Raw genomic sequence first — 16,658 nt, 5'->3', positions numbered from 1 at the left:
GAGGTATTCCTCTTCTGTGGGCATTGGGGTACAGCATTCACAGGTAACGTTACACCACCGATCTCCAGAGCTAAATCCTTCCAGCAGCCATTCCTCCTCTGTCATCCTCTACCTGTTGTGCCTCTCTCTCTCTCCTCCTCCGTTCTTCAATTTCACGAAGCTCTTCGTCAGTGTATTCTGGCTCAAATAAATAAGGGCGGCCATAAAACTCTGCACAGAATACCTCTGTTGCAAGGAATGGGACCGGCTGCAGCCTTAGCTAAATGGTAAACAAACATGGCAGCACACCGGTAAGGTAAGACAGCACGTTTACATGTTGTTTTCTATATGTTCTCTGACATTTATCCTAATGATATGAGGCGTCTTTGTGGAGAAAAAGCTTGTTTAGTGGACTAATTTTGCACTTAATTTTGAAAGGATGCCCGTTCAATTAAGTTTTAACAGGTCTGACGTTACGGCTGTATCTAGGCTAACGGCTAACATGCTAACTATTATTTCTATGTCACTAGTGACTTGAAACAAATTTAGGACGATAGGAGACGGGTTGAAATAAACCGAAATTTCCCTTTAAGTAACTGAAATCCAACATCTTCCAGACTTCTCAGGCCAACATCATCATGACGTACAATACTGACATTTAGTCACAGGGTATCGCGATCAAAACGTCTGCAACACATCATATTGGTAACATTCACACTGGTATACAACTGGTAGGCTATAATACCTAAAGCATGGATGTTGGCTCATGTTTTACCTTTGCACAAAGGAGGAGAAAAAAAGTGACCTAAACAAATACTGTCCAATTTCAAAACTGTATTGTCTGTCTTAAATGCCAGAAACATTAGTAAATTTTCGAATTCAACACATCTTCCTCCATAGGGCAAAACAGTGGACAGTCATGCAATACGTTGTTGAACTCGTCATTAAAAACTTGTCACAGTGTGTCTTGGTGGTCTGGAGATCAGATCACCCAAGACCCATGTTAATACCAGGTATAAAAAGGCTTCACAAACTTTCACAAAAAGGATGTTTTTCCTTACAAAAACATGCTCTTTGTAAGGATGTTTTCACTGTGCCAACTTGTGAGTGGGCACTTAAAAAACAGGAGTGGACTGTATCATTTCTAGCCTCAATAAAAGGATTGGCTGGCCAAAGCCGTAGAAGTAACAGATATGATTGCTGAAATGGAGTGTTCTTTCATGTGGGCTGTGTGTTGTTGGCTTTGACTTGCCGTGTTCCGTGGTGTGTGTTTACAGGCTAACAGCAGGAGCAGTAGAGCAGCCGGGGATAGTAACCATTCTGTCGTTGCTTTGCGTGCCTCTAAGATCCCAGCCTTGTGCCATAGCTCCGGGAAACACCCGTCTGCCTCTCTGTCCACTGCTCACTGCTCAGACACCACCGATAGCTTCCAAATCCTCTCCTCCTCTTCCTCCTCTTCTGCTTCTTCACCTTCAGCTTCTTCCACATCCCCCTTGGGGAAACACTCTCTTCTGTCTCCCCCTTCAAACGTTTCCAAGTGTCCTTCCCATCCGTCTTCTCCTTCTTCGGCCCAGAATTCCCGGCAACAGGCTTTCTTATGTCCCCTCTCCTCTTCCTTCTTGGTGAAAAACTCCTCTGTTTCTCCATCAGGCTCTCCGCCTCGCTCCCCCTCTCCGTCCTCGCCCTCTTTCTCCCCTCCTCCTCACAAGTCTTTTATCCCATCTCTGAATCTGAGTCGTCTCCTTCCCTCGTCCAGCCACGTCTTGTCGCCATCCCACGCTAACGTCAGCCAGGCCCACCACGGGCCTCGCAGCAGCAACAAACGCCAGCACCGCCTCGTCCTCACCTCTACCTCCACCTCCACCTCCACCTCCAGCACCACCTCCACCTCCCAACACAGTTACTACTCTTCATCCTCCTACTCTTCATCCTCACCCTCCTCCTCGTCCACTTCTTCCTCCCTGTCCCCCACCTCTTCTTCCTCCTCCCCTCCCTCCCCATCCTCCTCCCTCCTCCCCACCATGGTGAGTCATGGGGCGAGGAGCGTCCGAATGTCAACCTCCAACCCCAGCTCTCCGGCCCGCGGCAAGAAACGCACCGGAAACCAAGCTGGCCGAGCCCTGCGCACGGCAGCGGCAGCCTCAAAGGATGCGGTGTGATGTTTTCATCTACAATTTAGGCTTTATAAATGTGTAAGTGTAGAAGGGAATGTGTGGGGCATACCCAAGTGATGAAAAAAAGCTAATTGCACTGTGTTCCTACAGCAATATTGTGTGATGTTTACCTTTTGACATTTTTAGATGGGTTGTGGACAAAGATTAGGCTTGTTAAACCTCTCATTTTAAGTCCAAACCACACTAGTGCCATATGACATGCATCTAGACAGTCACCCCTAGAGCCCTACCAATACATTGGCGTGGTTGAGATTACAGGCTGTCTTTATCTTATCACAAATATTTCTCTTCTGTCGTAACACAGTACAGCACAGGGATACCAAAGATATACTGACGTAAATTAAAACTGGCATTCTCTAGTGAACCACATCGTTTGTTCACTAGAGAACACTGTTTATTTTATTTTAAAATGTCCCACTGATAGTCGTTTTCCTTTAAACTAGCTCTGGTTCTTGAACCACTTCTGTTCAGGATTCTTGAAACCTTGGTGCTATCTAGCAAATTAGCCCGCATTTTGTAGCTAGTCAGTAAACTGATGTAATCACGGATGTGTCATCAATGGAGGGTGTTGCACAATGCACAAAGGAAGTAAACAGTAGTTGCAAGATGTCAGATCACATTGATGACCTATGAGCTGTTACCACTGATAGTAATGAACAAAAATTTAAATGCAACACTTTTTTTTTTGCTCCCTTTTTTCTACAGTTTGAAGTTAAAGAGCTCAGAATTTTTCATACACTCAACAGATATATTTCTTTTAAATTTCAGTCACAAATTTGTTAGAATTCATGTTAGTGTGCACTTCTCCTTTTCCAAGATAATCCATCCACCTGACAGATGTGGCATATTAAGATGCTGACACAGGTGTCCCAGGTTTTTAGGGAGCATGTCATTTGCATGCTGACTGCAGGAATGTCCACCAGAGCTGTTGCCTGTAAACTGAATGTTTCACTACCATAAAGCCGTCTCCATGAATTTGGAACTACAGCTTACCAGCCTCACAAACACACAAGTCGGTTAAGATGACAAACTGCTGTCAGGTTAATACCCTGGTGAGGATAATGATGCAGATGAGCTTCCCTTAGATGGTTTCTGATGGTTTGTGCTGAAATTCTTTGGTTGTGCAAACCAACTGTTATATCAGCTGTTCAGGTGGCTGGTCTCAGACAATCTTACAGGTAAGGTCACTTGATGTGGAGGTCCTGAGCTTGTGTGGTTATGGTTGTGGTCTGCAGTTGTGAGGCCAGTTTGATGTAGTGCCAAATTAACGAACATCAGACATCTTATGGTAGTGAAATGAACATTCATTTCATGGGCAACAGCTCTGGTGGATATTCCTGCAGTCGGCATGCCAGTGGCACGTTCCCTCAAGACCTAAGAAGTGTGGGCTTGATTTGTGTGATCAAACTGCACATTTTAGAGTTGCTTTTATTGCGATCATCCCAAAGCACACCTGTGTAGTAATGATGCTGTTTAATCAGCATCTTGGTATGCCACATCTGTCAGGTGGATGGATTAACTTGGAAAAAGAAAAGTGCTCACAAACATGGATTTAAACAAATTTGCAGCCACAATTTAAGAGAAATTTAATTATTGAGTGCATGAAAAACATCTTGGATCATTAACTTAAACCTGTAAAAATTGGGAGAAAAAACAAAAGTGTAGCACCTAAATTTTTGTTCAGTGTTGTCACAGATATCTGTTTTATCCAAAAAACAAGCACAGACCAACTATTAGTGATAAGAAGACGTAAAAGACTGTTATGTGCAAGACTCCACCCTCTCTTTCCATCCTGTAGAATAAGACACACCCAGTGATTTCAAAAACGTTCGCATTTTAGGCCAAGAAAAGCCTCCTATCCTTTTTTGGTCCCACCTGGGAGCCAACTTTTCAGGTTCCAAACCAATTTAATTTTGGTTGAAATGTTCCAAAAGGTTCAAAACAGTTATTTAATAACCAAATTTATTTATTTATTTTTTTTGAGGGATGTTATTACTTTTTTAATCTTTATTTATTTACTTATTTTGGGAAAAATTGTGTGTTTTACTGTCAGAATTTAATAGTGACAGTAATATAAGCACAACAGGCCGTGCCTTTTATGAAAAGCACTGTGACTGATTTATTGATACCCTGTTCACAGTAACAAGGCAGCTTGGGTTCTGAACAACAGGTAATCAGAACACCAAACCATCTGAGAAGTAATATGAAGAAGAATGTTGAATTTGACTCCATAGATGTAAAAATTGTGAATAAAAGTAATGTTCTTTGCTGACTGCCTTACAGTAATATTGCATCAACACATCTAAAGTCACCTTGTCACTCAGTGACACAGAGGATGCACCGCAAATGAACAGAGCCAATTCTACAACATTGTTCAGGGTAAGGCTACATGGGTTCTGTTCAAATAAATTCAGTTCAATGTTAGTTTGAATTTATTCATAATTGACTTTTTAGATAGTGTTGCACATGCTCACAGGTGTCTTCACTCCTGCCCACTGATTGGACTCCTGCTCAGGTTAAAAGTAGGTGAGGCTCTGCTGAATTATGTCAAGTCCTTAGATGAGTTCTAAGTCATTACATTAAAAACAACAGCCGTGTGGGTGACACAGATGTGTTGTTCTTTCTCATTCCCGTGTCGTCAAATACAGATTCATGACCAGCTTTTAACCAACTCCAATGTAAGCCCATTGACAGCAATAGGCCTGTTAGGCGCTCAGAGCAGCTGACGTGGTATGAAGAGCAAGAAAGTGCATATAGGGAGGAGTAGTCAATGCAGATGGACATGTAAACCACAGGACTTTCAACCAGAAGATCGCTGTTTGTGCCCCGTGTGAAACCAAAAGTCAATGTTATTTGAACCCAAACCATGATCTTTTTCAAGACCTACTGCTACTGAAACCTAAACACCTACATTTCCTGTAAACACAGAAGACTATTGTGAAAAGACACTATGCACTTAACAAATAAATTGTAAGTTTCCTGTGAAACCCAGTATTTATTTTGAAAAGACACTATGCATACAACGAGCAGGAACCTTAAGTTTTCTGTGAACACCAAAGTTTATTTTGAAAAGACACTTTGCGCGTAATGAGTGGAAACTTTAAACTTTCCTGCGAACATGGACGTTTATTTTGAAAAGACACTGTGTGTATAATGAGTTCGAACTTTAAGTTTCCTGTAAGCAAGGAAGTTTATTTTGAAAAGACACTATGTTTGTAACTAGTGGGAACTTTGAATTTCCTGCTAACACGGAAGTTTATTTTGAAAAGACACTATGCATGTAACAAGCAGAAGCATTAAGTACCCTGCTAATACAAAAGTTTATTTTGAAAAGACACTATGCATGTATCGAGAAGAAACTAAGTTTCCTGTGACCACAGAAATTTATTTTGAAGACACTATGCATGTATTGAGTTGAAACTTATGTTTCCTGTGACCACCAAATTTTATTTTGAAAAGACACTATGCTTGTTATAAGCGAAAACTGTAGGTTTCCTATAAAAACTGACTGACAAATCATAAAGTGCTGCTAGGGGGTAACCTAGAGCGTCATAGTGTGAAGCAGAGAGCCACTGACCAAGCTGCCATATTTGACGAGTTAGGAGTGAGACGTCGGGCCTTTTTTAAAAGTGACAGTCCAAACTTTTACCAAATGTGTACGTGTTTATGTTTCGAAAAAGTAATATCAGATTATATGTCATCAAAGAGTTTAGGCTTTCATATTAATATCAGTCAGCCTCACAAAATCCAGTATTGGTTGGGCTCTAGTCAACCTTGGTTTTAGTTTTGTACAGCCACACAACAGCAGCAGATATCCAGGCTACTGGACCCTGACCTGTTCTTCTGTCAGGTTACAGCACATGTTTTTCTATCGTAGTTGTCAAAATTGATAAGCAGAAACATCATTGTGGAAAAGTATACAGAACTCTACAACCTTAAGTCCCAGCTTATAAAGATGCTATTCATCTTAAGAAATTGTCTGATGAGCTACAGCTGAGATGGTTAGTTCAGGAAATAAATCTTGTCAAATGACACTATTATTTTTTATTTATTGATGAGACTACAACCCTCTCCCCACAGTGGGTTTGAGGCTCTGGCTTTTCTCAGTTTCTCAGAGCTTTCACCTGGTAGACCCAGCGATGCAACAGAGAGCACCTTTAGCTGTGTGCTTTGATATTTTGGAGTGGATGTAGCTGGACTTGGACTTCTTGCAGACAATCAGTGTGTGATGGAATTTCTTCACTGTTGCTTCACTGTAATGTCACAGTTTCAGTTGGTAGAATCATATGAATTTAATCTGAATTACTGAGTCTATCTTTATTATGTTTTATCTACCAATGATCTGAATATTAAATAAACAGGTGAAAAGAGTTTATTTTTCTTCAGACTAGCTTAGATTGACACACATTCCGTCAGTCCTCTAAGATGCAGTAGAACAGCTGATGTTGGATTATTGGTGTGTGACATACAATATGTGTGGTTTCATTACTAAAATGTTAAATAGAGTTCTATTAAAAAATAGAGGTTGTGATTATCAATATGCAGAGTTTACCCAAAGAGTCCTATACAGACTAAACTGTGTAAAGAATACATTCTGTAAAGGTCAAATGTGTTCGTGTAGAGTTTTTATGTAGATTAAGTATAAAATAGAAATAATATTCAGACATATTAGACATACGTAGTTTCTTTGAATATAGCTATTGTTTATTGTGCTTCTGCAGAACCATTTCCATTTGTAGTGAGTTGTTTGAAGTGACTTTTGCCAGACAGAAAGAAATTTGCGTTTTTTGTCGAGTTTATTTACACTGCTGAGTGAGTTCATTGTAACATACCCCTTCAGACTGTCTGTGAGGCTAAATCCATCAAGAATAAAGGAAAACTCCACGGTTCTGGGAAATCTGAACCGAACAAATCTGTTTGTCAGAGTCAGATGAGAAGATGATATCTGATATCAGCACATGTATGTTCAGGACATCTTTAGCAAGCTTTGAGTCTACTAGAATTGGATGTTCTGTTATTGAGGTCCATCAAAAGTAAAAGAATATTATCCATCCTAACATCCCCAAACTGTAACCTGCAGACAAACACTCTGAGCTAAAGTCAGCATCATGTGGACATGTTGACATTAATAAGCACAGTGTCAAGAATAATCAGGGCAAAGGGCAAAATTGCTGCCAAAATTCAGTATTTGCCTCAAAAAACACAATCAAGAAGACAAGAAAATTGTATTGTTGTGTATGTAGGCCTACATGCCTCCAAACATCGAGGGCAATTGCTTCCTGAAAAAATATTTTATTTTCTACCCTGGATAAGGACTATAAGTATTTGTTGTGGAGTAGAGGGCCTCAAGGGTCTAAAATGATGGACCTGAACCCGAATAAACCCAGGAAATAAGTTCTGAGATCCAATTGGACCCAAGAATTTAAAAAATATATAGGCCTATAATCCAACCTGTTTGTGCCCAAGATATAAATGACCCGAACAGGTACATGTCCAAGGCAAGAGAGACCCCAGACCTGCATGAGTCCCAGGTCAGGTCGCGGGTCTATTTATGGACACATAAAACCCAGTAATTAAATCTCCCACTGAAAATGCCGTTCTACCACTAAACACATTTTGTCATGTCAGATACAACATATTGCTTTTACCCATCTTACTGTATATAATGTATAATAATGTTTCAGATGTCGAATTTTATTTTATTTTGCTCTATTGTCATTTATTTTGTTGTCGTTTCTGTTGTTGTTGTTGTGTTGGGAGCTGGACCTGCCAGCTGGCGGCCAGTTTACCGTAGTTCTAAGATCGCGCACACAAAAGTAAATACATTTTTGTCAGTATGGACCTGCTACTAGGGTTGCAACGGTCTGAGATTTTCATGGTACGATAACCATCTCAGAAAATGTAACAGTTTCATGTTATTACAAAATTTATATTACTATCAGTCAGAATGACCCTTAAAGGAATGAAAACAGAAGGGTTATTGTTGGTTGTTACTGTAATTGAAACTTGACACCATTTTGATAATGGAAATATATGTAAAAAGTCTCCCTTTTGAAAATAATTAAAATAAAGGGGAGATTGATGTCCCTCGGGTCCCTCTTTTTTTCAGTATCATAGATAAGCAAATGTACACTCTGTGATAACTGCCACCTTTTATATCATGGTATACCTTGAAACTGGTATATCGCTGCAACCCTACCTGCACATGGTTAGATCAGGTAGATTCTCCACAATTCAATTGTTCAGAAACCAGAATGGTGCCCCAGCGCAACCCACTTGACCATAATTAAGCATGGACCTGAATCCATACAGGTTCCGGGTTGGGTCTCAGGTTCTAAGGTCCGCGTAGACCCAATACCTCTATTGTGAAGGACTAATTTTAGTCATTTATTAAAGAAATTGTGATTTTACCGAATGCAAAGCAAGAAGTGTTTTATTCACATGATGTGGAGAAAGCATTCACTGTGAAGATAATCCAGGCAGAAATTTCTCACCACCAGTTAAAATTTATATAGTGATAACAGAACTGGACAGACACACCAACACCAACACAGTGAGATTACAATGGTGAGTTGAGGCAAGACGAGATTATTATTATGTTTTAAGTATAAATGTGGTGGGAAATAGGTTGGACACTAACTGCTCCTCAAACGAATGACTTCCACTGTCTTTCGCCAGTGTCTTCTGTTTATTTGTCAAAGGATGAAAAACGGCACTAAGTGCAGGAGTGTGGAAAGTGTCAGGCTAGAGTAAACACATCCTGGATCTATCTGTGTACACTATGCATAGAGATAAACATTGAGATGTCTGATTCATCTTCTCATCTGACTTTGGTTAAGACTAAAATTATACTTCCATAAATGTCAGCCTGTTCTCTCCTAAGGTTCTTTTCTCTGCAAGGCAGCAACATGACTCTAACACTGTGTTTGGTTTGACAATGTGATTTAATACACACTGTATGGACCTTTTACTGTGGTCTGTGTTTAAAAAACCTTTTGAATGTTTCTTATTCAAACCTAAAGGCACAGTTTAATATAAACCTCCTCTAGTATGCAAAGAGTTTATTTCTTTTGTTGTTGTTTTGTTATCCTACCAGAATCGGACCCTGTGCATGTCTTTAACTCTTTCTCTGTCAGTTTGAATCTTGTCGAGTTTACACGACTGTAAATACCTGTGTTTTCTGATTTTGTAAGCTGTTGGCTGTCACACACTTGAGCTTCCTGTCAGGTTGGAGAACTAATAAAGGGCTTCCAGAGTGTTGAGACATCAGCTGCTCCTGTGGTCCTGCTTTATTTCACATTACAGTGCTGTATTGTACCAGTAGAGGACAGTAGAGACACACCAGAGTGCTGATGACCCCAAAAAGCTCTTCAGACCTCTGTTCTGATTCATGTTTCACATTCACATACTGAGTAGAAACCCCTTCACCGTCAATCACAAGATCAGCCCCAAACTAACATGTAGGCTCTTTGTAGCCCATAAACACTTTCATAGTAGTAACAAAAAGAGATATGTATAGCACATTTTTATAAAACAGGAAAATGTAAGATGACTGACTGCTTAGAAAAGTATTAAATAATTATAAAATAAGAAGAACTCATGTCACTGTAAAGACTTAAGGATGCAAAGGGAGCGAATGGGCCTTAAAAGGTTAGTTCAGGATTTTTTAAGTGGGGCTGTATGAGGTACCTATACTGATTAGTCAGTGTATTACCATCAGTAGAGGGTGGTCAGCGCACCCCTGGTTAACAGGCTGGAGTCCCACCAGGGAAGCTAAGCATTACATATCTGTGGACAGGGTGAGACACCAAAATGTGTTTTAGCCACCTTTAAAGAGGCCCACCTAAAAAATGAATATCAATCTTTATGGACACTATATTATTATTATTATTTTTTTTATATACTTTATTAATCCCCGAGGGGAAATTCAATTTTTTCACTCTGTTTGTCAATTACACACAGGTCCGAACACACACATGCACAAACAGGACCTATACATGCACTAAGTGGAGAGATGTCAGAGTGGGCTGCCCATGACAGGCGCTCCGAGCGTTTGGGGGGTTCAGTGCCTTGCTCAGGGGCACCTCGGCAGTGCCCAGGAGGTGAACTGGCACCTCTCTAGCTACCAGTCCACGCTCCATATTTTGGTCCGGACGGGGACTTGAACAGGCGACCCTCCGGTTCCCAACCCAAGTCCCTATGGACTGAGCTACTGCCGCCCCAAATTGAGGATTTTTTCACTGTTTTACCTCACCATCAGACAGCCCTTTTCTTTGGGACTACATTTTCTCAACAACAAAACTTTGTTGTCTTCAAAGTAAAGTTTTTTGCCCTCGGTACATATTACTGTATAATTGCGTATTAGACAATCAAAGGTCCATGGGCTATATTTAACCTATCAATGTATTAGTGTTGGCCATTTGTAGGGGCAACTTTTCTTTGTTTAAACAGCCCATAAAAAACCAAGCATGCACCATGTTTGAAATACTTGTATTTACAAAAGTAAAATTTATTTTACGTCCTGATCTCGGAACAGTACTTCCTGACCTCAACAGCTGAGCTGCGGAGTAATACAGTGTGTGGTTGAGATAAGGCTGAGACAATATAGCGCCAGAGGAAAGGGCTGTAAAACAGTGAAAAACTCCTCAGTGTAGTGTCCTCTTGGACTGATATTGATTTTTCTCTATTAAGGTGGATAAAATATGTTTTGATATCAACCCCCGTCCACAGAAATGTGGACCCTCCCTGGTGGGACCAGGTACTTATATAAGTACCAGGTACTTATATCAGTACCAGGTACTTATATAAGTTATATAAGTACCTGGTACGTACATTAATACATTAAGAATAGAGAGAGGCTACTTGACATTATAGGATGATCCTAAAAGAAGTGGCAGCAAACTCCTGACATCAAGTCTTCAACTGAAATGTACAGATATGAAGTGGATCGGCCATTCTAACATGATGTAGTAAATTGTTAGAGTTTAGGGGCTACGCCTGAAAAAGCTCTGTCCCCTTTAGATCAGGGTTCAGTTTGAGGACTGCAGAAACTGACAATATAATAACTGTCCATCATGCCATAAAAAAATCAAACTGTTAATGTAACCTGCCTATAGCGTCACTAAAGTTGTTGAAGTTAGGGTTTTAATGGTGAGCTGATATGTGAAGGGGAGACAGATTCATTATTCAGGATGTCCATTTGTTGTTACCACGGTAACGACCACTCTTCCTGGGGTCTGCACAAAACACAAAAACAAGACAAGACATGAAATAATCACATCATAGATCATTTACAACATCAAAAAAATTGAATTAATAAACAAAACAAACAAACAAAAACAAAAAACAAGACACATTCACAGTGTCACCACATCAGTTGATCATCAAAGTAAACCCATAAACTAGGCAGAATTATATGTGACTGCACAACACCTGGTTGTATAGTCAGGCATCACCCAAGTGAGCAACACAAATACACCTAACCTTCATTACACAGATGAGTGACAAAGTGTAGTCAGCAGGGTTTCAATTAAAATGTAAAAATGTATTTAAAATGTTATTTTTAATGGTTTTAATGACAAACCATTTAAGATCAGAACCACTGACTCAGTATGTCAGACAGTATGTTGTTTTAGGGTTATTATGTGATGATATGTGATTACGCTGTGTCATGTTGCATTGTGTAGTGTTATTTTGTGTTGTGTTATATAGTATTTTGTTATGTTGTGCCGTGTTGTGTTGTGTTGTGCCGTGTTATGTAGTGTTGTCTCTTGTTTTTTGTTGTGTTATATTGTTCTGTGTCATTGTGTTGTGTCGTGTTGTGTTGTGTCATGTTATGTTGTGTTATGTTGAGTTATTATGTTGTGCTGTGTTTGAGAATGTTGTGTCTTGTCGTGGTATGTCATGTTGTATCTTGTCTCTTGTCGTTTTATGTTGTGTCTTGTTGCGTTACATTGTGTTATATCGTTTTGTGTTGTCTTATTGTGTTAGTGTAATGTCGTGTTGTGTTGTCTCTAGTTATGTTGTGTTGTGCTGTGTCATGTTATGTTGTATTGTGTTGTGTCATGATGGGAAGGACCTGCCTGGCTGTCTGTGATCCATTCAGTGAAAGAATACAATTCAGCATTACCTCCACATCTATTGAAGTGCCCCTGAGCAGGGCACTGAGCCTCCAGCTGGTCCAGTGGAGCTGCTCAGGGTTTGGACAGTGAACCTGGGGACATAAAGGTAGAAACACTCTTCTTCTGCTCTCTTCTTTGTCTCAAACAATACATTTTCCTCCAAGCCTCCTTTTTCCAAAAGCGTAATGAGATAGCCCAGCCCTGTAATTGGCTAAATTATTAGTCATTAGTTCCATCATATGCTAATTAGCTCATATGTAAATTGCGGGGCCAGATGAATCCCAGTGCCCGTCTCTGTGTAATTAGTCTGTAATTCCTCTGCATCCTGTGGAACATGGGGAAGTTGGCAGGCCAAAAGTGTGTCTGATGCAACAGAGGGAGGGACTGGGGACTAATTAGAAATATCTCACATGAAGCATTTCTACATTAATTACAACATTTTCTGTGTCCCAATACTTTTTTCTCTCTCTTCCTTCTCCCCACAACTGGGCTGCGTCAGAGGAGGACATCACAAACCAACAAGGAGCCTGACGGCTGCTTAATCAAAGATATGGCTCCTTATTTGCATTTCTAATTGGAATTAATTAGGATCGCACAAATACTGTGTGTGTGTGTGTGTGTGTGTGTGTGTGTGTGTGTGTGTGTGTGTGTGTGTGTGTGTGTGAGAGAGAGAGAGAGAGAGAGAGAGAGAGAGAGAGTGTGTGTTCTCTGTGATCAGAGATGTTCTTGCTTATGTGGATTTCTTCATTCATCTGATGATGTCATTATCAACAGCACATGGGCAGCAGGGCATCTGGGGTGAATCAGCTGCAACAACATGTTAGACTCTGTTATATATAACAAGAACATCCTGAATGTCTGAGGCCGGCCATTAGCCCACTGCAACACCTTTTAAACCACTTCAAGCTGATGATCTCTTACTGATAATACCACTTTCTCAGCCCAGTTGCCAGAATTAAATGTTGGCATTGTATGATTCTGTAAACAACAGATATGTTTCATTTGTACATTTCACATCCTGTCAACAATTCTAAGGTAACATATAGTGCAGATTACATTTACATGAGCTGAGTTTCTCATCAGAGGGAGGGGAGGATGTAAATGGTGTGACACCTCAGTGAAATGCCTGCCAAGCAGCAGACAGCAGCAGACCACTGCTTAACACCAACAAACAACAAAACAGGGTATTGTCTTTGTTACTTATTCCTCGTGTGAGGAAGTAGGACCCTGTAGCAGTCACAGCAAGAAATGTACAGCTGCAGACACAATATTCTGTTGGTAGCATACACGACGCGGCCTTACAAACCATGCCCACCACTATTACAAGACAAACCCACTATCACAACGGCTATCTGAACTCTACAGTGCTACACTGCAGTGAATAAATATCAGGCCAAATGTAGCAATAATCCACTTTATAACTCAGAATACATGAAGACAAGATTCACTTTATAAGTAATGGGATGCAACCCTTACTACTACCCTCACGTTACCCTTAACTGCCTCTCTTTTAACCTAATACTTCTTAGCTAGCTAATTGTTAACTTTGGATTTCCCTCTGGGTTTCCACTTCTGGACCAAGGTTGGAAGGGGACTGATCGGGGACTGACATGTCATGTAGCTAGTGGGCGGGGCCAGATAGCTGCTCCAGCTCGGACACAACCAAATGTACAAGGAAAAACAAAAATGTTGAAGTAAGAAAGCAATTATTCGTACTTCATGTATCTTTGTGATAGCAATGGCTGCTTTGTCATTAAATTCATCAAACTGAAGTCGTGTTTATAATCCGTATCTGTAGATATATTTCACGCAAGTTGTTAGGAATGTTTTAGCTGTTTGCTGTAAGTAAGCTAGTTCATGGCTACAAGAGTTTGGCTTTGCTGTCAGACATAGCTACACCATTTAATAGGAGACACATGTAACTCATTCGTATCACATTTTGAACACACTTAAAAAACCTTCAAGATACAGACAGAATTGTCAAAAATCGTACAAACATTCCTGGTACTCCCCTACTAATGCTTAATAAAGCACTTGCTAATGCTGTATGGATGAGTTATAAGCTGTTCATAAAAGCATCTTCTGGGTTGCCAGGTTGTGAAAAATGTTTTTACTTAGTACTTCAGTGCTCCTTGTACAACTCTACTGTAGGGACAGACAGCATTCACCCAAAAGATACACTCCCTCACTGGTGTTTTAATGATGGTGGTGGACAGTGACGTCTAATACATTGCTCCACCATCTCCCTCAGTTCAGTTAGATCATGTTATGGTGAAGACCATAGTAATAATTCACTCATCATTTTATCCTCATTAAGCTATTTACTGAACCTTGAGCCTGCATGGAAGACAAGACTGACATGGTCAGGTTCTCGTTGTCACAGCCCAGTATTTCACAACAATTCATCTGGAAATCCAGATGGCCAAATCCAGATAACCAACCAGTGCTCTTACTGGGACTACACATCACAACATAGGCTTTGTAGCTATGTAAAGAACAGCTGCCTAGATCTTTTTTTTTTTTCTCAAGGTATCCCAATCCTGGATGACATGATCTAATTCAATTTCAGAATCCCCTTTTGACTTTTGAACAATTCATTTTCAAGATTTGATCCAATCTGCCAAACTCATGCTCCTTGCTCCCAGTCTTTTAAACAGTCTATGGTAAAAACCGGAGCTTTTTTACAACAGCAAGAGAATAACCCTGATGAGGTCATAGTGATGTCATCAGGGTTATCTCACATTTATAACAGAAAGCCTATATTGCTAATCAACGGGCTGATTCCAAAAGTCCACCCTCTGGCCTTGCCACTGAGCCCTTGCGGGCCTCAGTCATACCTACTGTGATGTGTTCAATGTCATCATGTAGAGTAAGCGAGGGCAGAGACTGCAAGCTGCTGACAGAAGCAGATAGCAAAATATTCTTCTTCTTTTACTGGTTTCAAAAAATCTGGAAAAAGGACTGCAGCTGAAAATTAGCCAGCTGACTAACACTGGCACATTTACAGAAATGTTGATTAACCTGTGTTGTCCTTATAAATAAATAAATCTAAAAATCTAAATACAAATCCCATATATAGCATGTTTGGTGACTGAACAAAAGGATTTTCATACATATAGGCTACACACATTTAAAACCAGAAATGTTTGTGAATACAGACTGGACTATAATGAAATAAACTGGGTAGTACTGACATAAAAGACCTTCTTTTGTTATTTTTCACTTAACTTGTTACTAATAAAAATGTATTTTTCCCTCCAGAGCCTGTACTTCTACATATTTCTGTATCATGATGCAGTTGAATATTGTTTCTGGCCTACACAATTCATTTTAATAGGCCTAACTATCAATAACAATTTTACACATCCATGTTTTTTTTGTCTGCAATTGAGAAAACTACGTCACATTCATATTGCATGCATTCCAGTGTAGTATTGTGGGTAAAAAATTCTGTGAAGTCCAGTGAAGTCTGAACCACAAGTGGACTCTCTGGAAGCCTGCAGAAAGTCTACTTGAGGTCGTAACTGAGGATTTAGACAGCCCTAAGCCCTCTCCGACTTCCTGGGAAAGAGCCTGCAAAGCCTGCGAGTCTGCAAGTGCGGGGAAGTCCGAACATTTAGATTCAGCTGAGGTGTGGAGTTTGACTGACGTGGCCAGGGTCAGTCAGCTGAAAAGACCCTATCAAGTTGCATCATGGGAAGTGTGGTATTCAGTATTTCTGCATTTCAAAAGTCAGGATGTCTCAGCTTCTGCTGCTTAAATTCTGACTCTTTTCTTGTGAGTCCCTCAACTTCATGAACACCCAACACTAAATCAGTGGAGTAGCCCTGTAAAGTTAATATTCGTCTCCCTGCTTTCACTATAAATCCAACTACACATCACTAAGAAACTCAGATCTAAGTGTGCAATGAAGGACGGTGGCTTTTAGGTTTCCATTAAAACAAACAGAACCTGTCTTGACTTCCTTTGTAGTGACCAGACTTCCAGGAACTTAAGAAATACTGAAGATGTGACACTGAGGATTCCCAGTAAAGAACATCAAAAGAAAATAATGAAACTCAAAGGCCTCAAACACAAAGGATTGTGAGGCTGCCTCTTGTTTTGTCGTGTCAACCTTATTCAGAGAGAGACTTCAGAGTTTTGGTTCTGCTCGGACGCTCAGGCTAACAGAATGAACGTCACAGCTCATGTTCGTGTAAATACACGTGGAGGAGTGCTGGCAGCACACACACATGGAATATGTAGCACATGACCTTGGCTCAGGCTGTGTCTAATTCAGTCTGCTGTAGTTTTGAGGGCAGCACCGCAGGCGACGCTGCACACCCCGCTCCCACCCAGCACCCCCACCCACACATGACCCCAGGCTATCTGTCTGACAGCCAGC

At 40.5% G+C, this 16,658-nt stretch overlaps 1 protein-coding gene across 3 annotated transcripts in view; it reads left to right on the top strand.

Annotated features, from left to right (window-relative positions):
- The window catches only part of LOC126408955 (sickle tail protein homolog), a 162,944-nt gene extending 153,531 nt beyond the window's left edge, over positions 1-9,413 (top strand). For all 3 annotated transcript variants that reach the window (XM_050074765.1, XM_050074767.1, XM_050074766.1), the window contains one exon: positions 1,736-9,413. In XM_050074765.1, coding sequence (XP_049930722.1) covers positions 1,736-1,762 — 27 coding nt within the window. In that variant the 3' untranslated portion in view covers positions 1,763-9,413. The remainder of the gene's footprint in view (positions 1-1,735) is intronic.
- The last annotated feature ends 7,245 nt before the right edge of the window (positions 9,414-16,658 follow it).

This window comes from Epinephelus moara, chromosome 21 (genome assembly GCF_006386435.1).
Source record: "Epinephelus moara isolate mb chromosome 21, YSFRI_EMoa_1.0, whole genome shotgun sequence".
Classification (NCBI taxonomy): domain Eukaryota; kingdom Metazoa; phylum Chordata; class Actinopteri; order Perciformes; family Serranidae; genus Epinephelus; species Epinephelus moara.
The sequence above is the reverse complement of the archived record's forward strand: the minus strand, read 5'-3'. Positions and strand labels throughout refer to the sequence as shown.